General features: G+C 51.1%; 2 protein-coding genes across 5 annotated transcripts in view; both read right to left on the bottom strand.

Annotated features, from left to right (window-relative positions):
- Positions 1-1,520: 1,520 nt before the first annotated feature.
- On the bottom strand, positions 1,521-9,536 carry LOC128827838 (gap junction beta-5 protein-like). The gene has a single exon (XM_054011991.1). The coding sequence runs from the start codon at positions 5,138-5,140 to the stop codon at positions 4,463-4,465; it is 678 nt and encodes a 225-aa protein (XP_053867966.1). The 5' UTR covers positions 5,141-9,536; the 3' UTR covers positions 1,521-4,462.
- Positions 9,537-11,726: 2,190 nt separating this feature from the next.
- LOC128827837 (gap junction beta-5 protein-like) overlaps positions 11,727-24,891 on the bottom strand; it is a 54,238-nt gene continuing 41,073 nt past the window's right edge. The window contains exons 1-3 of one of the 4 annotated variants that reach the window (XR_008443108.1): positions 20,066-20,222; positions 14,786-16,900; positions 11,727-12,248 (exon numbers count right to left, since the gene is read on the bottom strand). Coding sequence is in view for 3 of the 4 variants with exons in the window: in XM_054011989.1 (XP_053867964.1) it covers positions 16,030-16,875 (846 nt within the window). In the remaining variant the exon portion in view is untranslated. Of the gene's footprint in view, positions 12,249-13,795; positions 16,901-20,065; positions 20,223-20,649; positions 20,839-24,891 lie in introns of those variants that run through there. The other 3 variants (XM_054011989.1, XM_054011988.1, XM_054011990.1) reach the window with 3 other exon arrangements.

Below are 24,891 nucleotides of genomic sequence, written 5' to 3'. Positions count from 1 at the left end.
TGAGCAATAGGTGATGTAGATGATACTGAGTTAAATGGCATTAATATGTTAACCTATACAATAAGTGCACCCAGTATTATGAGGATGAGGAAGTTAGAGTTGGACATGGAAGGCTGGGCATTAGAATGAATATTCATGGTCACGCTCAGGCCCTATAATAGACCTAACCACCACATGGAGGGGGTTAGCTTCCCATCATTTGACCCTTCAGCTTTATTGTTAACTACCACCAGTCTTGGGCATTGGGGAGCCTGGACCATCAGACTCATTTGGCATGCAGAGGCAGGGCTGGCCCTTTGTCTCTCACCACTAGGTCCTCAAGGAAGGGTGTAAGTTTACAAGTCTAAGAACATATGCAAGGAATGATACCACCGATACCCCCCATAGTCTATTATTCCTATCCATTTATGTGGGTTGGCGCTTTCCTGTCTCTATTATCCGTTTGAATGAAAACCACCAAGACTTTGCTTTGCCCTCAGTGCGAGGCTCCTCGCAGTACACCCTGAGGGTCCCTACACGATATTGAACTCGTTGGTTGTAGTTCCGTGTAGCCTGATTCTGGGACAAGAACCCCGTTATCCCCAGCTCATTAATCAGGATCAACCCGCAATCAGTACAATTATGATTAACCATTAAAGAGAGTCAGGCAACAGTGCCCAAGTTGAGAGACCTTAAAAGGTCCTGAGGCAGGGATTTGGAGCAATCAAATTTTTGAATTGCTCTGCTCCGGCTCCGGGCAAAAACCTACTGGTCTGCGCTCCAGCTCCGGGCTCCGCTCCAAAGCCCTGTCCCGAGATTCAGAAAGCGCTGAGCACCCGTCCTCTGAAAATCAGGTCCTTGAAGAGTGTCTTAAATTGGGCATGCAAAACAACTAGTCAGATCTGAAAACCTTGGCCTGGGTCTCTTATCCTGCCTGTCAAGGCCCCATTGCCTATCCTGCCCTGTCCCTCCTGCACACACTCCCTGCGGGGCTGGTTGGAGAATATGCACCAGAGATCAGATCCTCAGCCAGGAGAAATTCACCACAAGAGACGAGCAAAAACAACCTGACTTTAACATCATTATCATTCATCCATGCTTTGGCAACTACTTCACTGTACTTTCTGGTTTATCGCTGCTGCTTGTAAGTGGGAACTGCTGTTACCCCGTCTCACAACAGGCTGTGGCTTGCAGGCGTTTCGGTGCCTATGGAAAAACTGGCTCAAGACGAGATATTTCACATACCAGTAATTGGCTGTTTACAGAAACGGCTTTCTGAGCATGTTTTTCTTTTGCAGGCATTGCCCGAATACGGACAGGTTCATGCATGTTGGAAATAGAAGGGGAGCTCCACAGAACAACAAATAAATCAGTTTGTCTTAATTTCCCAGCATAAAGGCAAACTTCAAACTGCTCTGAGGTAAGAGCAGGTAACAGCCAGGCAGAGAGATTCAGTGCTCGGCAAAGGGCAGAGTTTGCTCAGTTAGAATTAGATTCGGTCAACATTTTCCAAACACTAAATTTTTTAATTAAAAGCCCTTTAAAAAAATTTCACAAAACACAGCTGCCTTTTTAGACATTTTTCACCTTTTTAATTGAAACTGTTAGCGATATTTGGCTCTTACCGAAAACCTGATATGGCAGTAAATAAAGAATTTCAATAATCATTTTGACAGTGTTGTCAATTACACTGGAGGTGAAAAAAATCCATGCAGATTTAAAAAACCAACAACTCCCAACAAACCAAACGGTCTGTTTCAAACCCTGTGAAATGGAAACGTCAAAATGTCTCATGATTTAAACCAAACACAACAATCCTCCCCCCCTCAACCTCCTAAAGTTACAGTAAAGCTGATTTTGGGAGTGACTTATGTCAGCTGATATTTAAAGGAGTTGCCTTTAAGGAGATCACATTTCCAGGTGATGCTCAGCTGGACTGTATATACTGAGCATCTCTTAGACATGGGCTAGCACATCAGCAATGTTTCCATGATATTAGCTTGAATAAGAATACTCAGACTGAGATTTTCAAAGCTGCCTAAGGGATTGGGAGACCCAGTTTCCATTGGAGGAAGGATGATCCAATGGCAAGGGAAGTAGCCTAGAACTTGGCAAACCAGGATTCAAGTCTCTGCTCTGCTACAGCTTTCGCTGTGGGACCTTGGGCAAGTCTCTTAAGGCCAGATCCTCAAAGGGCCTTAGTCTCTCTGTGCCTCAGTTGCCCAGATGTACAATCGGGATAACAGAACTGCCCTGCCTCCTAGGAGTATTGTGAGGATAAATACACTGAAAAGATTGTGAGAGGCTGAGATGCGAAGGGCCGGAAAAGAACCTAAGGTAGCAAATCCAACTCTGCCGATTCCCCTTCCATGACTGTTCTAGCAAATGAGCAGGAACGCCCATGGAAAGAATGTACTCGCGCTTATGGGCCAGATCCTCGACTGGTTTCAATTGTCCCTTGAAGCCAATGGAGCTACGCTGATTATCACCAGCTGAGGATTTGGCTACTTGGAGAAAGCAAATTTCAGACACAGAAACGTGACTATGGCTTCCTGGAAAACTGATCACATCCTCCACCCAGGGGACAAGCTGAGCAACGTGACGTGACCTTGCCATCCAATCACCTTCACGCTGTGTTGCTGGGGTGTCAGTCTCACGCGCTTCACGCAATTAACATCCTACCTTTGTCCCACTGGGTCCCATCTCCACCTACCAGCTCTCCCTGTCCCCATCTCTCTCCGTATCTTTGCACCATCATCAGTGCATGAAGCAACTTCCAATCCCATGGCTAGGCCAAGGCATACAGAGAATCTCACACAACCTATGAGAGGCAGCAACCATCTGGCAGGTGCGGTGTTGAAAGTTGCATAAAACAGATTAGGTCTCTGGGCCCGACCCCATGCCCCATTGAAGACAGTGGAAGGTGTCACCCCCAGACACTTCCCAGACTGCTGTGAAGGGGATCTAAATGCTGAACCCCATATGCCCTTAGCTTGCTGGGGATGGCAGAGGTTACACACTGTTCCTGGCTTTGGTTCTCATGCCTGACACCTCTTTGAGCACTGAGCCCCTGCAGTCCAATTGCCTAGGCCCTTAGACTAATGCCATCTACACCACGCCTCCCCAGCAGCTCTTGCCTGTCCCCAGAACGCCCCGCAGGGGTGCAGAGATGCATGACAGCAGAAGCAAATGGACACAGGTGTGGCAAAAGGTTTGTAACTCAGTACCTCTTAAGTAAAGAGCAAAAGCACAAGAGAGCACATATCATTTAGAAAACAACCCCCCTCCTGAATGCAATGCTCCTCACTGCGGCTCACCCTTCTCTTGGGAGACCTTAGGGGGCCATCTGTGTTCAGGTGGGCAGGGCTCTCCACTACTTCATCAAGTTCTGGCAGCTGCTCCCCTCATCTTCAGCTGTTGGAAATGGCTGAAGAGCCAGACTAGAGCAGCTCCTGCCCTTTTATAATCTCTGTCAGGTGACCTCCTGATCAGCCTCAACAGGTGAGCACAGATCCCTACCAGGTGACTTTGTAACCAGGTGACCTCTCCCTGGATAGCCAATTCTCCTGGGTAGGAGCCAGCCTTTTGTTTAGGGTGCTTCTATGTGAATATAGTATCATCAAGGTTTAACAACCCTCTATTGTTAGCTTTGTGCCACTACCCCTTGGAATCCCAGTCCATCTTGGAGGTAAAAGGACAACAGAGAAGGCAACCAAACCCCACATTCAAAATAGAGTTTGCAGTCCAAAGAATGTTCATGATTTCAACAGAGTTCATAAACTGTACATAGAAAGAGCTCCCAAATTGTCACAGAAGGACTTTATATTCCAGGTCTATTTATAATCATTTATGACACTCGAGGAACCATTTATTAAAATGTCTACAGACCTTTATTGAGTCCAACAGCTGCTTATAGACATGGCTTCAAACCACCCATGACACATTCCACTAGTGTGTTTACGTCCACTTAAAAAACACATGACTCCGTCTATACCATGCCTAGAACATCTACAAATCATTTATCAACCCTTTGCAAAGTATTTATTGAAGATGATCAAGAAACAGGCAAATTTTCTCACAAATTTCATCCCTTTTACATTTTTTTGTTGTTGAAAAAAAAATAGAAATTTGGAAAGTGCTGACTGGCTCTGCTATTTGTCAACGTACTTTTCATACACAGCGTGACCCTGCCTTCAATGGGCACTGGACTGAAAACCCTTAGAGAAATGTTTCTAATAAGCCTTTGATTGCTTTGTTGGTCAGTCTGCAGGGAATGAAGCTGGTGAGAAGTTTGCACTGGAGGATGGAGTCTGTGCGAGAGATTGTGAATGCAAGGAGATGAGGTAGGAGCCTCTTCCCCCTTCACTAGCAGCACCCTCCCCGCGGTATAAAGGGACAGACCGGAATGGAGCCTGCCCTGAGGATGTTGTACTAAGACTATGGTTCTTCTGCTGTGCACAGTGATGGCAGCCTGTGGGCTTGCTCAGCTGCTCCCTGCCCTGGCGCCGGGCGGCAAGTTCCCAGCACCGCTTGGTGACCAGTAGGTCATCTCACAGAGATTGAGAAGGATGCACAGGGTGGCGGTGGCCACCATGAAGTAGGTGAAGAGTTTCTTCTTGGTGGGCCTGGCGATGAAGCAGTCGACCGTGTTGGGGCAGGGGGCCTCAGTGCACCGCACCACGCGGGGCAGGTTGAAATTAGCGTAGAGCTGGTGGAAGATGTAGAGGAAAGTCACATCCACAGCAACTTTGAAGACAAGGCTGAGCAGGTAGGTCCACCACAGCCCTCCCCGCTTCTTGCCGGGGTCGGGGTAGAGCCGGCGGCAGTTCTCTCCCTCCGCCTCCCGGCGCTTCCTCTGCTTGGCCTCCCGGTAGGCCACATGCATGACCACCAGCAGGGAGGGGCAGGTGACCAGGATGAGCTGCAGGGCCCAGAGGCGGATGTGGGAGACGGGGAAGAAGTGGTCATAACAGACGTTGGAGCAGCCGGGCTGGCGTGTGTTACACTCAAAGTCCCTCTGGTCGTCACTCCACACCCGCTCAGCCGCCACCACGTAGACCAGGAAGCGGAAGACCACGACCACGGAGAGCCAGATGCGCCCGAAGGCCGTGGAGTACTTGTTCACCCCGCTCAGGAGGTCCTGGAACCAGGACCAATTCATCCTCTCGTTTGGGGTTAGCAAAGCAGGAGCTGGAGCGGAGACAACCAAGCTGCAGTGAGTGGAACGGGCTACATGAGGGCTAGACTGCAGCAAGCCCTGTGTGCCCGCACACGGGGAGTAAGAATCCCCCTGTGGGGGCTACACATCCCTGGGGTCTCCTGGGGCCTTGGCGCCAGCCCCTACTCCCTTGGCCAGCAGTGGAGACAGTCCAGGGGTGGAGACCAACAGTAAATTCCTGCCCCTCACCCTGAGCAAGGGAGAGGCAGGGGTGAACTTTGCCTCACAGGTGGGTCTCTGAGTTAGGATTCCCTCCCCGGCTCTTCTTGGGGTGGTGCCGCCAATACACACGCCTTGCTCAGGGCTGTGTCTGAAGGAACAATGTACCCCTGGATTTGCCATAAGCCCCGTTACCACTGCTCTCGCCTCCCCGCCAGTGCAGAGTAACACCAGCGTTCTCATATGGCCTGCACTGATCGGAGCCACGCACGGTGCTGAAGAGCAAGCCCATGGCCTCAGGAAAGCAAGTCACGGTCTGTAATGGGACCAGCATGCAGACCACAGCCCTCCTGTACTCTAGGATGAAATTCAGTCCCGTGCAGCACCAAGCTTAGGCCCCATTTAAATCCCACGTAAGCCCTCATGTGCACTGACCTCTGCCTATAACCTTTGCTTAAGACAACAGAGCATGGGACTTGAGTGGTGGCAAGTCCTTTTGCTGGCTCGTTGTACCGGGCTGGATTTCACCCTTAGCCCACACGCCTGTGCTTGTTTTCCCAGCATGCATTTCACACGGTCTGCTATTATCAGTTGTTCCCTCCCAACCCACACTGTCTTCCACAAGGCCATGCTGAGCAAAATGGGTGCAGATGTCTGAAGAAAAGAACATAAACCACCAGGAGCATTGCCTCTGGGAGTGAGAGCGGCTGCATACCAGGGATTTAATCGGAGGTGAGTTTCACACCAGGAGGCCACAGGGATGAAATTCCCTCCCCTCCAAATTCTCTTAAAGAGATGCAAAGTTTTCAAAAAGTACCTTTCCTCTCCGTGTGTGTTTCAAAGGCCCAGAGTTTCCAAAGGGATTAGTGAGTTCAGGTGATCCAACGTCAGACACCTTAAAGAGACTCGACTTTCAGAAATAAAAGTGAAAATCTGGCCTTTTAAAGGCACCTAAAGTCAGACCCCCTCCACCCTCCCCAAAATGGACGTTCCTTAAATGACTAGTGGTTTAGGAAAATCTTGGCCCAAGAGAACAATGAAAACCCAATAATAAACTGAATGTCACGTTCAATGTTAATGTTACTGATGAGTGCGCTTACCGTGGAATTATTGTTGGTTATTCATTCCAGAAAACGTTCAGGTACGGACTGAGATCCTCAGGAATTACAGTGCAGCCCGAGTCACTGCAGAACACAACATACTACTGCAGTAAACCAGGTCAGGGTTTGCCATTTAGTGCTGTTGTTTTATCAATTTTTGTTTATTAACGAGATGGGGATGTTATGTTAATGGGGCTCTGTTCATAGATTCTTCAGTCCACTGGGTCACTTACTTCTCCAGTTGTTGGCCTGACTCTGTCAACCTTTACTCACCTGAGCAGGCCTTGCTCAGATGGGTAGTGCCACTGATTGGTCAAGAGACTCCACAGGGGAGGAAGAGTTTGCTGGAAGAGTCTTAAAGTGTACACTATTTCGTAGTGCCTTACTCTGAGCAGGCCATTGAAGTCAAGGTGCTGTTCCAGCTAAGGGGGGCAGACTCTGGCCCTCTGTGTATTCAGTGTGTAAAAAAAAAAAAAAAAAAAGGGGGAAAATTATGCGATAACAATTGGGGGGAGGGGCAGCATGACGTAGGGGCTAGGGCACAGGGCTAGGAGACCTGCATTCCATTCTCCCCTCTGTCACTGACTGTCTGTGTGACCTCTGGCAAGTCACTTGACGTCACTGTACTTGTTTCCCCTGCCACCCTTAGGCTGTCTTGTCTTTGTAGACTATAAGCTCTTTGGAACCTGTATTATGCTTAGCACAATAGGGACCAGATTTTGGTTGGGCTCCTACACGCTCTGGTAATGCAATAAGATTACTTGGCAAGGGATTTCCCTTGGGTTTGGGTCTCTGGTTTGCATTGGACATTCCTGTCCATCCAATTCCAAACATTTGCAATGTTACTGAAAAAGCAGGTGCCACTACTGGCGGAGACTGGCAGTTTGCTCTGAAAATTTGAAAATAGCCCCTTAGTGATAATGTCTAGCATTCTTAGCTTCTGAGCTCTTCAGGGCAGGGACTGTATCTTCATGAGTGTTGGTGCAGCCCCTAGAACATGGGGCCCTGGTCCCAATTGGGGCTGGGGACCTTTCTACACTATCAATATTAAATACTACCAGTAATTTTATTATAGCTTTCCATAGTAAATAAACAACAAAGCTCACCTCCATGAAATCACCGGAATATACAGTGTATCCTCTAGCAAGTCGACAATACTATCTATCATAGTCACAATATCTGGAGCTACTGATCTATCCACATAGGTTCTTATGCCATGCACTTCGCTTTGATACCTGAATGTCTAGTGCATGTGTAACACATTAATAAATTCCCGAATCGATCAGAACCTCAGTCACAAATTACCACTGGAATGTAACTGAGCACTGTCAAAGTGCCTTAGCAACAGGAAACGTTGTAAGCAGTAATACCGTGTCTCCCATTGCGTGAATGTCTCTGTTACACATTCACACCCCATGCCCAGCACTTGCCTCCTGAGTGTAGACGCTATGCCAGCTTGCAGAACAGTGAAGTTTATCATCCTGCATGTAGGCTCCATTAAATCATACTGCACCCGCCCACCCAGGGTATTTCCTCTCGCCCAAGCGAGCTCTCTCCATGCCTCTTACCTGACGGTAGAGAAGCCCATAAACTCTCTCTAGCTATTCCATTGCAGCGCAGTCTGAAAGCTCTCGCTGCCTTTGCTGATGCACCGGGGATGCGGACACCTGCTGGGCGTGCCTCCCTTTCGCCAATAAGCTCAGCGGCCCTTCTTCAGAGAGGTTTAAATAAAAAAAGCCTAGAGTCACAGAAAAATAAAATGGACCTGACATGTTAGCTCAGAATTATAGCCAGCGCCCATGGAGCTCCATGGGAGTTTTGCCATGGACTTCATAGAGACAAGGGCTTGGCCTTATCTGGGCTTTGAGCCATTGTGCAATGTGTGAGAGCAGAAGGATAATGCTTTGCCTTTCTTAGCAAAATTGCTTTGGAAGCAGGAATCCCCGAAGGCGGCAACCCCACTCGTGCTCTCCCCACTTTGCAGACAACAAGACCACGGCTTTGAGAGGTGAAAAGACTCACCCAAGGTCCGGTAGCAGAGTCAGGGCCGGGCAGGTCACCAGCACTCGGCAAGTAATAATCAATTACGAGTGAAGCTGGAAACGGAACCAAAGGAGATTCCTGGTCCCCTGTCCTCTGCTCCAACCACTCTCAGCTCCCACCCTGCTAATCAAAAATGATTAGCTATGAGGATGCTGCTTCCAGAGGCTGTTCTTTTTCTGATTCAGAGGCTGTTTGCAGGTGAATCCTGGCTCTTTATAAAAGTAAAGGCCTGTTTTTAATAGTGTTTAGAAAATTGCTTTCCGTGCATTATATTACAAGAAGGCTTCTCCCGAGCCACACACATGAACAGAGGCACGGCCAGACCACAGGTTGTCCAGGTTCCAATACCCAACAGTGGCCAGTTGCAGCTGCTTCAAAGGAAGATGAAAGAGGGCCATATTTCCAAGGGCGATAAGTTCTTTTGAAGAACTAGGGAGTTTATTCCGCCCGTCTCCGCAAGCAACTCTTCAATGCTGTAAAAATGGTTTATTTGGGGCTCACCTTTTGAAAAATCCCATTCACAAACATTTATGCCACAGCGTTGTATTGGTTTTAAGCTAAAACAAAGGACAAGAAACAGAAATAAAGCGCATTTCTTATAAAGAGACATTTTTATTAGTTGCAAGGGTACACAAGGCAAGAAATACATACGGAGGTCAGATCTGCAGTGGGTGTAAAAGGGCACAACTCCACTCTCTACAGCGCAGCTGAGCAGATTCATAGCAGCTGAGGGGCCGGCCTATGGACAGTGCAGTGCAGTGGCTAAATGAATTGTTCGCGTTGGGCTTTTAAAATATATGTATCATGTCCACACCGCATGGTTTTGTGGAAGGTCATCAGTGCTACATATGCTGCCTTAGGCCTTGTCTACACTACGAGAGTAGTTCGATTTTACTTAAATCGAATTTTTGGAATCGATATTGCAAAGTCGAACGTGTGTGTCCACACTAAGGACAGTAATTCGACTTTGTGAGTCCACACTAACGGGGAAAGCGTCGACATTGGAAGTGGTGCACTGTGGTCAGCTATCCCACAGTTCCCGGAGTCCCCGCTGCCCATTGGAATTCTGGGTGGAGCCGCAAATGCCTTCTGGGTAAAAAAAAGGTGTCCAGGGTGCTTTTGGGTAACTGTCGTCATCCGTCCATCACTCCCGCCCTCCCTCCCTGAAAGCGCCGGCGGGAAATCAGTTCACGCACTTTTCTAGTCAGTGACAGTGCGGACGCCACAGCACTGCGAGCATGGAGCCTGCTGCAACCATCACTGCAGTTGTGGCCGCTCTCAACGCCTCGCAACTTATCATACACCTTTCCCTGAGGCAGATGCAGAAAAGTCAGGCGAGGAGGCTACGTCAACGCGGTGATGGCCTGAAGTCTGAGAGTAGCACAGACCTCTCAGAAAGCAGGGGACCCAGCGCCGAGAACATCACGGTGGCAATGGGTCATGTTGATGCCATCGAAAGGAGATTCTGGGCACGGGAAACAAGCACTGAGTGGTGGGACCGCATAGTGCTGCAGGTCTGGGATGAATCCCAGTGGCTGCGAAACTTTCGCATGCGGAAGGGAACTTTCCTGGAACTTTGTGAGTTGCTGTCCCCTGCCCTGAAGCGCAATGACACCCGGATGCGAGCAGCCCTGACTGTCCAGAAGCGAGTGGCCATAGCCCTGTGGAAGCTTGCAACGCCAGACAGCTACCGGTCAGTCGCGAACCAGTTTGGGGTGGGCAAATCTACCGTGGGGGTTGTTGTGATGCAAGTAGCCAAGGCAATCGTTGATGTACTGCTGCCAAAGGTAGTCACCCTGGGAAACGTGGAGGCGATCATAGATGGCTTCGCAGCGATGGGATTCCCAAACTGCGGTGGGGCCATAGATGGAACTCACATCCCTATCCTGGCACCGGAACACCAGGCCAGCCAGTACATTAACAGAAAGGGCTACTTTTCCATGGTGCTGCAAGCACTGGTGGACCACAGGGGACGTTTTACCAACATCTACGTGGGATGGCCGGGCAAGGTTCATGACGCTCGTGTTTTCAGGAACTCTGGTCTGTTTAGACGGCTGCAGCAAGGTATTTACTTCCCGGACCACAAAATAACTCTTGGGGATGTGGAGATGCCTATAGTCATCCTCGGGGACCCAGCCTACCCGCTAATGCCCTGGCTCATGAAGCCCTATACTGGCGCCCTGGACACTGAAAAAGAACTCTTCAACTACCGGCTGAGCAAGTGCAGAATGGTGGTGGAGTGTGCTTTTGGCCGTCTCAAGGGGAGATGGAGAAGCTTACTGACTCGCTGTGATCTCAGCGAAACCAATATCCCCATTGTTATTGCAGCTTGCTGTGTGCTCCACAATCTCTGTGAGAGCAAGGGGGAGACCTTTATGGCGGGGTGGGAGGTTGAGGAAAATAGCCTGGCTGCTGATTACTCACAGCCAGACAGCCGGGTGATTAGAAGAGACCAGCGGGAAGCGCTGTGCATCCGGAAGGCTTTGAAAGCAAAGTTCCTGAGTGAGCAGGGTAACCTGTGACTTTAAAGTTTGTGTATTGAGAAGCTAAACCTGCCCCCATTTCTTTGCCCAGTTAATGTTGACTATCCTATCCAGTTACATACCCCCTTCACCCCACTTCCAACACACGTTTCAAAATAAAAATAGTTCTACTTTGTTAAAGCACACCGTTTTCTTTAATACTGTATTTGCGGGAATTTTTTAAAACTGGGACGCAGACTGTGGTGCGGAGCGGGTGTACTGTAGTGGCGCGAATGCAGCTTCTAAACTCAAGGATTGACAGGCTCCGCTGCGGTGGGATGGTTGTTTCAACGGAGCCTGTCACCCCTCCTGATAGGGACTGTGTGTATGGGGGGGTCTATGTGACTTTGTGGCAGGGGGAGGACGGTTACAGATCCCCTGCTGTGTGGCTCTGTGATCCTGCCTAAGGACCGCCGCTTAAGATCTGTAACTGCCCTCCCCTGCCACAAAGTCACAGAGCAACCCACCCCCCACCACATAACATGAAAACAACCTCCCAGACTAACCAGGGTAACTAGTCACTGCATCACTGCACTATGTATGTGCCCTGCTGCTGTGCCTGCCCCCGACTATATACCCTGCCAAAGGTGACTGTCCTGTCGAATTACCAACCCCCTATCCCCCCCTCCTGCAAAAGAACATGATGGAAACAGTAGTTAACAGAAACGTATTTTTTATTATCAACCAAACATGGAACTGGGAAAGTGAAACTTGGACGGGGGCTTGTGTCAGGCGGGAAGGAAAGAACTTGTCAAATTTTGGGGAATGAGAGCCTTCTGCTGCTCGAGCTCTCTGCAGGGGTGGAGTGAGAGTTAGCAGGGACTCTGCCGCCTCTCCTTCTGTGCACTTTGGGTGAGGGGAGTATGGGACTTGGTGGCGGGGGAGGGCGGTTAGAGATGGACTGCAGCGGGGCTCTGTCCTCCTGCCTCCGTTCCTGCAGAACATCCACAAGGCGCTGGAGCGTGTCCGTTTGCTCCCTCATTAGTCCAAGCAGGGTTTGAGTCGCCTGCTGGTCTTCCTGACGCCACCTCTCCTCCCGATCCATGTTGGCTTGGTGCATTCGGGTCAAGTTCTCCCGCCACTGGGTCTGCTGTGCTGCCTGGGCTCTGGAGCAGGCTATAAGCTCCGAGAACATGTCCTCCCGTGTCCTCTTCTTCTTATGCCTAATCCGCGCTAGCCTCTGGGAGTGTGATGACAGGCTAGGTTGTGAGACAGTCGCAGATGGGGCTGTGGGAATGGGAAAAAGGGAGTGAATTCCTCAGAAAGATAAATGTAGTTGTGAACAAAGAACATAGTCTTTCTCTGTTAACAAGACCATGCACAGCACCTATCACATGCGCACTCAGCACAAGGTCGAATTCTCGGCCTTCGCATTCAGTGCCTGGGGTCTTCTACAGCACATTTGAGAAGCCTCTCAGGAGAACGGAATTTCTGTTGCAGGCAGACATGGTAAGCCGTAGACTTGTGGCAGCTTAAAACTTTAATATTAGCAATGGCCTCATTTCACATTGAAATCAATGTCGGTCCCTGCTGCCAGCAATTCGGCAAGCAGGAAGTCTGCTCCTGTCCCACACCCTCGCGGCTGTCCCCGGGAACGATCCCTTTCAGCTGCCCCTCTCCCGCCTCCACCGCGTGGCTGCAAACCAGCGGTTACAGTTCTGTAAGGGAACGGCAAAGCAGTCCCAACACTAACATTCCCCTACCTCATTCAAAGCAGGTCATCATGAGCGACATCACCCTCATGAGGATCTCTGACAGCGAGAAAGAGAGAATGCTCCGGGAAAGCCTGCAAAGACCAGGGCCGTATGCCGCCATGCTGTGCAGAGCAATGATTCCAGAGTACTTGATAGTCTCGTGGCGTGGCAACGTGTCCTACTACGGAGGACCCAATAAGGCCGCTCTCCCCAAGAACCTAATGCAGCGGATTTCCAATTACCTCCAGGAGAGCTTCCTCGAGATGTCACAGGAGGATTTCTGCTCCATCCCCGGACATATAGACCGCATTTTACTGTAGCTGCTGTAGCAGTGACTAACCAGTAGAGCGGCTTGGGCAGGACAATCATGCAAAACCGGACATTGCTAGATTTTTTTTCAATAGTTGCACTGCCCATGACTGAACCGTTAAGCTAATCAAACTAATCATGAGAAACCCATTTTTTAAATTGTTAATATTCCTGTTCTGTTACAAATAAATGTTTAGATTTTTACAACACTTACTGGCTGATCCTTCCCCAGATTCTGTGTCCGGGGTAACGGCTGGGGAGGGTTGGTAGGGGATCTCTGTAAGGGTGATGAAGAGATCCTGGCTGTCGGGGAAATCAGCGTTGTGAGCGCTGTCGACTGCCTCGTCCTCCTCATCTCCTTCCTCATCTTCCCCGTCCGCTAACATGTCCGAGGATCCCATCCTCAGAGTCCACGGTCACTGGTGGGGTAGTGGTGGCGGCCGCACCGAGGATGGAATGCAGTGCCTCGTAGAAACGGGATGTCTGGGGATGGGATCCGGAGCGTCCGTTTGCCTCTTTGGTCTTCTGGTAGCCTTGTCTCAGCTCCTTGATTTTCACGCGGCACTGCGTTACATCCCGGCTGTATCCTCTCTCTGCCATGTCTTTAGAGATCTTCTCGTAGATCTTTGCATTCCGTCTTTTGGATCGCAGCTCGGAAAGCACGGACTCATCGCCCCACACAGCGATGAGATCCAAGACTTCCCGATCAGTCCATGCTGGGGCCCTCTTTCTATTCTGAGATTGCACGGCCATCACTGCTGGAGAGCTCTGCATCGTTGCCAGTGCTGCTGAGCTCGCCACGATGTCCAGACAGGAAATGAGATTCAAACTGGCCAGACAGGAAAAGGAATTCAAATTCAAATTTTCCCGGGGCTTTTCCTGTGTGGCAGTTCAGAGCATCCGAGCTCGTACTGCTGTCCAGAGCGTCAACAGAGTGGTGCACTGTGGGATAGCTCCCGGAGCTATTAGCGTCGATTTCCATCCACACCTAGCGTAATTCGACATGGCCATGTCGAATTTAGCGCTACTCCCCTCGTCGGGGAGGAGTACAGAAGTCGAATTAAAGAGACCTCTATGTCGAACTAAATACCTTCGCGGTGTGGACGGGTGCAGGGTTAATTCGATGTAACGGCGCTAACTTCGACATAAACGCCTAGTGTAGACCAGGCCTTAGCTCCGTGAACATGGAATGAGTATAGAATTCCACCCTCTGGGGGTGGATCACCCCTGAAATGCCGCCATCTCTGGGGTGGAACACAGCAGCCATCCAGTGCCAAATAAATCATTTTCTTTTTAAGAGGGGGAGTGAGATATCTGAGAATTTAGGGCAGCAGGATGCAGTTTCCTGCTTTGGCTCTATCATCACTAGCTACTCCCTGAAGGATGCTATGGGATGTTAGATGACAAATCACTCCACAGGAAGAGGGTCACCCACGCAGCTGCCCTTGCTCCGTCAACTAAAGGAGATGTTTGAACCTTACCCAATGGAACAACTTCCTACCAAGGGATGTGGTGGATGCTCCGCCCCATGGAGTCTTTAAATCAAGCCTGGATGCCTTTCTAGAAGATGGGCTCTAGCCCAACTGGAAGTGAAGGGCTTGATGCTGGAATGGCTGGGTGGAATTCTCTGACCTGTGTTGTGCAGGCGGTCAGACAGGATGATCATAACGGCCTTGAAAACCAGTGAATCTAGGAGATTTTTTTCTTTCCCCTTGGCCACCGCCTTACCCTCCTCCCCCATCAGCAAAACTCTTTAATTACCTAAGGGTGAATGGATTCCCCATCACTGACGTTAACAAGTGTTTAGTTTCCATGACTTGAATCTCTGGCTGGATGGATTATTGGTCATTTCCCGCAGATGGGAAAACGCTGCATTCTTTTCATTGGGAAGCCTCCTGTTCTTTCTAGTGTCTTCTGCTACTCCCAGTTGGTCCTGATGGGTTAAGCAAAGCTGAAGGACTGTTCATGAAATGAGGCACTTTGGAGACCTCACCCCTAGCAGGCTTGGAGAGAAAATACCCACTTGGCAGCCCCACCCAAGAGCATTCACGGCCAGGCCGGGTTTCTCCAACGCCCCCCTACCATTTGGCATGTCACTCAGGGACAGACAGAAGGGCCTGGCTCTGTTTCCACAGTGACACTAGCTCTGTTGGCTGAGAAATTCTCACTGCCAGCTGAGAAGTCTGGCTTGTTCCTTACATTCCACTCCTCTCTCTAAGGCTTGACCTTCCGACGGACGCCTTTAAAGTTAGGCTGGGCACGCCACTGGAAAACACAGGAGGGCACAATCCTGCATGATCTCTCACCACAGGAATTGCCAGGCTGGGTCAGAGCACGGGTCCTTCGATCCCAGTGTCCTGTCTCCAGTAGCGGCTGGTGCAAGAACCCATCAAATCTCATAAGTCTAAATCCTACAACTCTAGGCTTTGCACTAAGAACATCAGAACGGCCATCCTGGGTCAGACCAAAGGTCCATCTAGCCCAGTATCCTGTCTTCTGACAGTGGCCAATGCCAGGTGCCCCAGAGGGAATGAACAGAGCAGGTAATCATCAAGTGATCCATCCCCTGTCACTCATTGCCAGCTTCTGGCAAACAGAGGCTAGGGACACCATCCCTGCCCATCCTGGCTAATAGCCATTGATGGGCCTATCATTTATCTAGTTCTTTTTTGAACCCTGTTATAGTCTTGGCCTTCGCAACATCCTCTGAACATTCTCCTTCCCCCTGCTTCTCTCCAGCCCATGGTTCCTATAAAGCTTCCCTTTGACTAGAGAGGCCATTCTTCTCTAAAGTGTCTGAGTCCACTTATTTCCACCAGACCAATGCAATGCAGGGGGAGCACCCAATCTCGTTAACACCCGGGCGTGTGATGGGAGCAGAGCTGCCAGTAGAGGCCAGGTCTGATCTTGGCTCGTGATGTCTAAAGGCATGGCCAACAAGGAAGGCTGGTCTCGAACGAGGGCCGTTCTGCACGGAGACAGCCTCCCTAGGTCTTTCCCTCCGCTTAGGAGATAACATCTTCTCCTATCTGGGAGCTGGCTATGTTTGGAACTGTGACTAGCTTGCAATCCGCCGCGTGGAAAACATGCTCTCCCGGCTCAAGTCTGTCCTGCTCGCCGTAGGAGAGGGAATAGTCCTTGTTATGAACGACACTCCTGAACTGCCTAGTTTCCCTCCGGCTGCTCTCGCTTCTGGATAACAGGGACTCTCGGCACCGTTTCCCCACCAGGTAGCAGGCCTCCACCACGCTCAGCAGGATGCAGAGGCAGGCTGTGACCACCATGAAGAGGGTGAAGATGTTCTTCTCCGTGGGCCGGGAGATGAAGCAGTCCACGATGTTGGGGCACGGGGGGATCTCGCACTTCACCACGCTGGGGAGGGTGTTGTTCTTGTAGAACCGGTGGAAGATGTAGAGGAAAACCACGTCCACGGCAGCCTTAAAGATGAGGCTGAGCAGGTAGGTCCACCACAGCCCTCCCTGCTTCTTGCCGGGGTTGGGGTAGAGCCAGCGGCAGTTCTCGCCCGCTACCTCCCGGTGCTTCTGCTCCCTGGCTTCTCGGTAGGCCACATGCATGACCACCAGCAGGGAGGGGCAGGTGACCAGGATGAGCTGCAGGGCCCAGAGGCGGATGTGGGAGACGGGGAAGAAGTGGTCGAAGCAAACATTGGAGCAGCCAGGCTGGCGTGTGTTGCAGTCGAAGTCCTTGTGGTCATCGCTCCACACTCGCTCAGCTGCCACCACGTAGACCAGCACCCGGAAGATGAAGACCAGGGAGAGCCAGATGCACCCGAAGGCCGTGGAGTACTTGTTCACCCCACTCAGGAGCCCTTCGAAGACACCCCAGTTCATGGTCTGTGGCTCCCGTTAATTGGGTCTGCAAGGGGAAGAAATAAAGAGACACTAATCAATATTCCAGCTCCGGCTCTAAGCACACTCCCCTTCCGGAGCTGGGAAGAGAACGCAGGAGTCCTGCCTCCCAGTGCCGCCCCTATTGCTCTAACCACTTATTCCCACTCCCTCTCAGAGATGGGAATCAGGGCCGGCTCCAACATTTCTGCCGCCCCAAGCAAAAAAAAAAAAAAAAGCCGCGATCGGCGGCAGTTCAGCGGCAGGTCCTTCGCTCCTAGAGGGATTTGCCGCTGGTGCCGCCCCTCTCCCTTGGCCGCCCCAAGCACCTGCTTCCTGATGGGAATGCAACCCAGGTGTCCTGACTTCCAGTTCCATTCCTCCCCAGCTCTAGCCACTAGACCCCACTCCTCTCTAATAGCTGGGAATATAACCCAGGAGTCCTGCCTCTTGCTTCTCCCCACCGCCAAAACACACCCCCTCCCAGAGCCAGGAACAGAACCCATGTGCTCATGCCGCAGTGCACACTGACAAAGCATTCTGTGACACACTGGCCACAGACATGGCCCAGACTGCGATGCTGAGAGTGTCTACGGGGGACAGGGCAATCTTGGTGGGGTTTTATGCCCGTCACTCAGCCCTGAGAGTATTTTTTTTTTAAACACATAGGCTGAAACTCACCCACAGGCCTATTCTGCACTTAAGTCCTCAAAACAGGGCTAGCTGCGGGAGAGATTTAAGTTGTGTCTAGGCTACGTACTGACTCTCTGCACAGGGGTGAAGTTACCCCTCAGGCCCTGCTGCGTTTTGGAAGCCCAGGCAAAGTTTGTTGGTGTCTGAAGTGACCAAGGAACCTAACCAGTCCCTAACATCTGGCTCCCAACCCTGTGAAGGTACAAATAGGAGAAGGAAGCACCACATTTAAAGCAGGTAGGGCGATGCGAATCAGACACTCCCCCACCAAACGTGTCCGAGCTTGTAAGGGAAGTCTAGCCCTCGTGTAAGCACACGAATTGCAGTTTAGCGATGCTTGGTCCTCCCCTAAGAGAGGATCCTTTCCTAAATGCTGCTTCCTGAAAGGCAAAGGCAGGGCAAGTGAGGAAAGAAAGTCCGTTCCCCCAAGGGCCCCAAGGAGCCGGGGTGGAAAAGGCTGATTCATCTCTTGTCAGTCTGAGAAATGAGATGTATTGATTCATCCAGGGTGAGCCTTTGCCCACTTTCCTGCAGAAACGAACGGTGGATGGTGGCAGGCTGCAACCCGATGGCTTCTGCAGAGGTAAGTGATGCAGGGACCCGGGGCAGGTCGGAGGAAGGGTGGGAAAAGGACGAGGGGCTGGAGCTGCAACCTCCATGGGAGGGTGGTCGATTCCCCACCAGGATCAGGCCTGGCAAGTAAGTCAGCGGTGTGGTTGACTTGACCTGAAATGCGATGACCTGGCAGGGCAAACCCAGTGAGATTGGGGCCAATGCCCTTTGGTGTGGGCCGCACGGGACCCCGCTGTGGGAAGGGCTAAGGCTGAATGGGCGCATTCTGCACCCTTCACCCGTTATTTCGAATTGGAGTTGTGCCTAGAAGCCTCAGCCAGGGGCTAGGACCCCACTGGTCTGAGCTTGTACCGCACTAGCGCAAAGAGCGTGTCCATGCCCCAAAGAGCTTACAATTGGAGCTCTGCCATCTCAGACTGATGGCTGAGGCCAACGTAGAAGAGGGTAATATCTAAACAGACTCTATCACTGAGCAGCCCAGGCCAATGGCGACCCCCTTCCCAGTCTGAATGGGGGCTGCTAATTCGAAGTCCCCTTCCACGTCCCTTCCTTTCTTGGTCACCTCTCTAGCCACTGAGCAAAACTGGGCAAGTTTTGTACTGGAATAAAAGATGGCCAATAAGATGGGGTTAGATCTCCAGCCAGCGAGAAACCCAAACTCCTGATTTTCTCCAGAGACCTGCAGATTTCGGGCGTTTCAGAGCGCAGTGGCTCTCCCTGCCCATCTCTCTCTTAGGCCAGCCCCTCTTTACCAAGCTCTTTGTTATTCACTTGTCTTGAGTTGCCAGGCAGGGCCTCAGAAAACCACCCATAAAACAAGCTAAGGGATGAATCATGTAATAGGTCTGCAGCTCTGATGCCAAGGTCCTCTCCCATCGCAGGAATCTGACGTGCGCTACAGTGGCAGAGCCAGGAACCAGATCTCCCCTGCTGCCCTCCCTCCCACCCCCCCCCCCAGGCCAGGGCACCGTGCGTTTGGAGGGGAAGACTCATTCCTCAGGCCTGACAAACAACTGGAGGTGGCACCTTGTGTACGCAAGGCAACCGACATCCCAACTTGGCATCAAAACAAAGTCTGGGCGGAAGGATGTTGATAAATCTGGCTGCTGCATCCCACACAAGGTGGATGCTTGGCTAGTGTGGAGTGGCCTGGATAAATACCAGGAGGCTGAGGGAGAGGAGGGCGGGACTGGGAAATCTAGAGTCACTCTCAGTACAGACACACATCAAGAACCAGGAGGGCTAGGAAAAGGTACACTAGGTTATAGAAGGAGGGGAAATGGACTGGTGGTTAGACCTGGTGGCCAGGAGACTTGACTTCTACTCCTGGCTTTGTCCCAGAATCACTGTGTCTTGGACAAGTCACCGGACCTCTGTGCCTCAGTTTCCCCATCAGTAAATACGGATGATATTCACCGTCCTTTGCAAAACTCTTTGACAGCAGCACATGTACAGTGCTACCTGAATGCAAACTACTATTATTAATCAGCTACTCTGCCATAGAGGCACACTGACACACACAACACAGCCCCAACATGCACCCACAGCAAGTCACGCAGCATGCACGACACCCAAACTCATGCATATCCAGGACACACGCTAGAGCCCATGGGGCTGATTCTGCCCTTATTCAGGTATAAACCTGGAGTAACTTTCTCTCCAGCTAGCTACAGAGTCAGACACAAGACTAGACCCATACGAAACACACGCTGACACGCTTCGCTGCAAACGCCTAGGACCAGCCTGGGATGCTTTGCTTCTCTCTGGTGTACCGTGGGCATAATTCCGAGACAAACTGACAACCAACGTTCCTTTTTGTGCCCATGTGTCTGAGACACACGCTCCGGCTCCCAGACCTTCTCCAGCCCAGCAGCCTCCCTAGGTCCAGCTCCAAGCAGCTCCTCCTCCCCCAGCGAATGCCCCTTACCTGGTGGGAGGTCCCTTGCAGAATCCTTCTCTTCCTTAAGGGGCTTGGAGCACAAGGCAGAGCTTGAAGCGCAATTCATCCCTGCACTTTCAGGAGCCAGGAGGAGAAATTTTCAGAGGGAAGCCCTCTTGGGGGCGGGGCTAGGAGTTAAGGTGGATTTCCCAGATGCCCATTGGCTGCCGGCTTGCAGGATCGCTGGAAGGAGAGGCTCGTCCCAATGGCATTTTTAGGCCCCGATCCTGCAAACTCTTAAGGTACGCACTTAACTTTACTCGCCTGAGCAGCCCTGTTGGCATCAATAGGATTGCTCAGGGCTGATCTTGGCGGGGGCCCTCCGGCCGGTCGTGTAAATAACGTAGGGCCCGGTCCCAGCAATTGGGGCACGTGCCAGCAAAGAGGATTCCGGCCCTGGAGAATGAGACATTCACTCCCATCCCCACAGGTCACAGGTGTAGCCTGTGGCAGACCCCTCAGCTGCTGCCACGCCTTTCCGTTTACACTAAACCACCCCTTCCCAAGACTGGCCGGCCGGGGTATTCTGTCCGGCAATGAGGCTGCAAGGGCGGGGTTACTAGCACAATCACCTTGCTTGGCTGGAGGCTTTATTATGTCCTCAGGTGGAGAGGTTGTTTTCTTAGCAAGATCCAAAGACTCAGTAGGTTTGTCAGTGGACAAAGGAGAGGTTACCGGCTCTCTACCTTGTCCTTCACTTCTGTCGTCCAGAAGGAGCAGCAACGCCAAAAGGAAAGATAGACTGATCATCAGTCGGAGAGTCATTACAGTGAGAAGCCTGGGCAGGTAGTCAATTCTCAGCACTTCACAGCGGTGCTGATAATTAACAGCACTCGATAAGGAGTCTTTTAGCATGGGGCCAGGGCGTTTTCTTGCTGACGGACCTCCGTGTAGACCCAGTCTTTTGGTTCCAGCGAGTGGCAGGGCTGCTGTATATAAAAACCTAACACATTTCATTAGTGCCTAGCAACAATTAAGCATTGTGTTATTTATTAAATAAATGTCCATTTGAGCCAGGGCCAACAGGGCACTGCTGGTAGTTACATTGGGCGATCCTGTTAGAAATTTATGAGGGCTGAGTTTGGTCTTTTGATTGGGAGCGGCCTTTGGGCATACTGGATCTATGAAGCTGCACATAACGGTTTTTTTTTGTTTTTTGTTTTTATCAGTCCAGATATGCCAGATTGTCATACAAAATCCTTAAGCAAAAGTTTTACAATAGTTTTGGCATTTGCCTTTTTACAAGAAAATACACGACTAAAACTAACACATACTTAATTTTCTTCAGTAACTACAGAGTTAACTTTTTACTTTCTTTCTTTTAACTTCCTTAAACTGCGGTTGCCTGCTTGTTTGGGCCTGATCCGTTTTTTCTTGCTGGTTCACTTTTTTTTTTTTCTTCATGGGCACAGGCGTACTTTTACTACCAATTTAGCAAGGAGGGTGGGCTTTTTGGCTAACCCCCCTTTTATTTATACTTTTGGCTAAATTAAGAAGGTGATTAATTCCTTCCTTGGTTTATTTTGAGAGAGGGTACTACGGCACTTTGGGAAGGGGTTTTGCTGGGTTTGGGTGAATTTCAGCCGGCCAGGCAGACCCAATGTGTCCAATCAGGTTGGCGTGATCAGCCCCCAATAAGGGGTGGGGGGGGCTTAGCCAGCAGTTCCTGTTGCAACGAGGAAGGGCTGGGGTCGGTCCCTCCCTCTAGAGTGTCCTTTGCAAAAATGTCAGGACCTTATTGTAAGCGGGATCAGACACATTTAGATACACACCATTTGGGGTACAGCAGATTGTACAATTCTGTGGGAGACCAAGGTGCATGCACTGACTCCAAGGTCTCCTGACCCGAAGCACCAATGCCCGGGAAATGGCGCAAGGGGAACATTTCCTCAGTACGGGGAGACACTGTTTGAGGGGTACGTGTAAGGGCTTTCGATACTTAAGGCGCTTAATATTTCTTGCCCTTGGGCCTGTGGGGGCTGGACAGCAGCTCCCTGCCCAGTTCCATCTGGGGGAATTGCAGGCTAGGGTTATTCTTAGTATTCTTATTTCAAATTTTTATAAACTTGCAAGTTAAGGGACCATAATTTGAATACATGTACGCGGCAAGAGTGCCCTTTTCCAGCATGGGGCCCTGTTTGGAATTAGAGGCTCCCATTGTAAACGCCGGATGGACCACCTTCTTCACTTAGCTAGGTCCCTTTATGATGAGTTGGGTACAACCCGCCTCCTTTCTTTAACTGCTATATTACAATAAACGAGAAATACATTAGACAGGTTACACATAACACGTAACTAGCGCTATCAGCTCAGGCCTTCCTCTCGGCAAGGCCTTTTAAAAAGCCCAAGTCTCCTTTCGTAGGGTTCCTTCCCTTAGACGAGACCATTTTTCCTTACACCAGCAAGCCAGGCCTCTGTATCCAGGCGAGGCCAACTCCCAAGCCTCCTTATCCAGGCAAGGCCAACTCCTCAACATTCACACTAATGGGGAGGGCTTATAAGGGAGATCCTCGCACACACCTCTTCCGGCAAAGAGCACCGGCCCGTCCTTTAAAGGAATGGGGTAGGATACCCTATTGCCTCCAGTACGGCGGGCGATTTCCAGGGACTTCCCCTCTCTCTGAGCAAGGGGAGGGAGTCCCCCGCTCCAAGCGGGACCGCTCCAAGTGGAAAATCAAGGGAGGAACTCGGTCGCAGGCCAACCAAACAGAAGGGCCAGGAAAGGCACGGTCCCCGCACACCCCTCCCCCAGCAGAGAGCACCGGCCTGCCTTCAAGAGAACAGGATAGGTTACCCTACTGCCTACGAGTTCATGGGCAGGTTCCTGGGATGGCGAGGAGGGGGCACAGGGCACCAACCCGAGGCACCAAGAGGGAAACAAGGGTAGGGCCACCGCACGACCCACACTCATGCAACACACCTAATTCGGGACAACATTACGGCACTCACCGCCACTGGCCTATTGCCGGTGGGTCTTGTCGCCAACCCTCACGCGTCACTCCGGGGCCCTTCCTCTCGGAGCCTACAGTGACCGTTCTTCGCCCTTCGGGGGGACCAGTGCCCGAAGTCGAATACACTTAGCAGACAAACAAAACCCACTTAATACAAAACACACTACTGTCAGTTACTAAACCTATTACAATACCAACAGACATTTTCTTTTACAAGACAGACAAGTTACAAGACGAACAGTTACTGACACAAGACGAACAGGCGTCAGGCAAATGAGTCTAGCCCCAAAAGGTTCGGATCACAGCGCGCCCTTACCTGAACCCAGAGCCTATGGGCAGCTTCCCACCGAAGCCCAAATAGAGACAACGGTCTCTTACCTGGCGCCTGGGATCGGTGTGGAAGTGGTCGATGGTCCTCCCGTCCGGCGGGACGTCGAGTGATCCCGGACGAGCCCCCAAATTGTCGTGGAAAGTCACCCACGCATTGATTTTAGTTCACAGACTCAAGCCTGAGGCCTGTTTATTGCAATACATACCAACGCGCTGGGGTAGCAGTCTGAGAACTACCCTGATCCAAAGTACAATTTGCCTTTTTAAAGCCAAAAACCGCAATCATATTACACGTTACACTTCATCGACAGGAATAGGAGAGTCTTTTTGGCGGTTTCCGATACTGTCATTTCTTTCCATCATTTGGGGTGCTGTTACTTAAATGTTCCAGGCAGGGTACAATTACATAATGGGGTATTTATGCAATTAGATTGGGGGGGGGCATGATTAGTCAATTTAGATAATTACTGCATTGCTTATTGCTTCACACAAGCGGTTATTATATTTCGCCAGCCATAAACACCCACTTTATTACTGCTGCAGCTGGGGCTTTTCATTCTTTTCCTCCCCAACGCCCCCTCCTCTGGTCATAACCTTTGATAGTTACTGGCAGAGAACATGACTCTTGGTTTGGATCAGGCCTGTGGCCTGCAGGGCGGGCCTATGTCGATTTAAAGCCTAAACTAATAGGGCTGGCTAGATTTTTCCCCACAGAAACAGCGGCAGCCTTCCCCTGCTGCCTCTGGTGGTGCCCTTTGGGAGGCGAAATGCTGCGGAGCAAGGGGGCAAGACGCACCAAATGCAGGAAAACCTTCCTCCTGGGACGAGCGCAGCAGATCACTGTGTGGCCGGGATGACATGCCTCGGGGGACTGGTAATGGGAGAAGGAGCCTTTCACCTGAGTCCAACCCAGGTCACTCACTGTGCAATGGCTGCTTGGTGGTGCAGATGACGTGAGCCCTGTGCCCCCTCCTCGCCTATCTGCAAAACTGCCACCGTAACTCTGGCACCATGCGGCTTCCTTATCGGTCACCTCTGCCGAGAAACCAAGGAAGGAGTCAGCAGGCCACGGCTGTGGCTCTCCCCTCCCATTCCTAGGGCTGGCTTTTCCAGGTCCGGGCTGAGCACGACGTTGGGGAAGCTTGCCCCGTGGCTGCCTCCTAGTACCGAGAGGACTTTGGGCCCCTGGGTGCCCAGGCTGGCACCAAATTCCCAGGAACATATTTTGTCTAAAGCTGATGCAGGCCAAGGAGTGGGAAATATCGTCAGGCTCCCGGCAATAGACCAGCTCTGGAGCCATCCTTTGCAGAGTGGGCCTGATTCACAATCACTCCAGTCCAGCTTGGAGGACCAGACACAGAGATCGCCTAGGGCCCTGCCTATCTATCGAAGGTACTTGTTTCCCCCCAACTCCCATTACCTTGTTGGTGTCACTAGGCATCACCCTAGGTAACTCGGGGGGGTGGAAGACCACGAGAGTCGATGAAGCCCCCCCGCTCTAGGCCAAAGTGAACCAAAGCCCCTCCATGTTAA

This window comes from Malaclemys terrapin, chromosome 22, assembly GCF_027887155.1.
Source record: "Malaclemys terrapin pileata isolate rMalTer1 chromosome 22, rMalTer1.hap1, whole genome shotgun sequence".
NCBI classification, from domain to species: domain Eukaryota; kingdom Metazoa; phylum Chordata; order Testudines; family Emydidae; genus Malaclemys; species Malaclemys terrapin.
This window is presented reverse-complemented; position numbering and strand designations above follow the sequence as displayed.

Coding starts and splice junctions, on each gene's coding strand:
- LOC128827838 (XM_054011991.1), bottom strand. CDS start 5,140: ATGAATTGGTCCTGGTTCCAGGACCTCCTGAGCGGGGTGAACAAGTAC.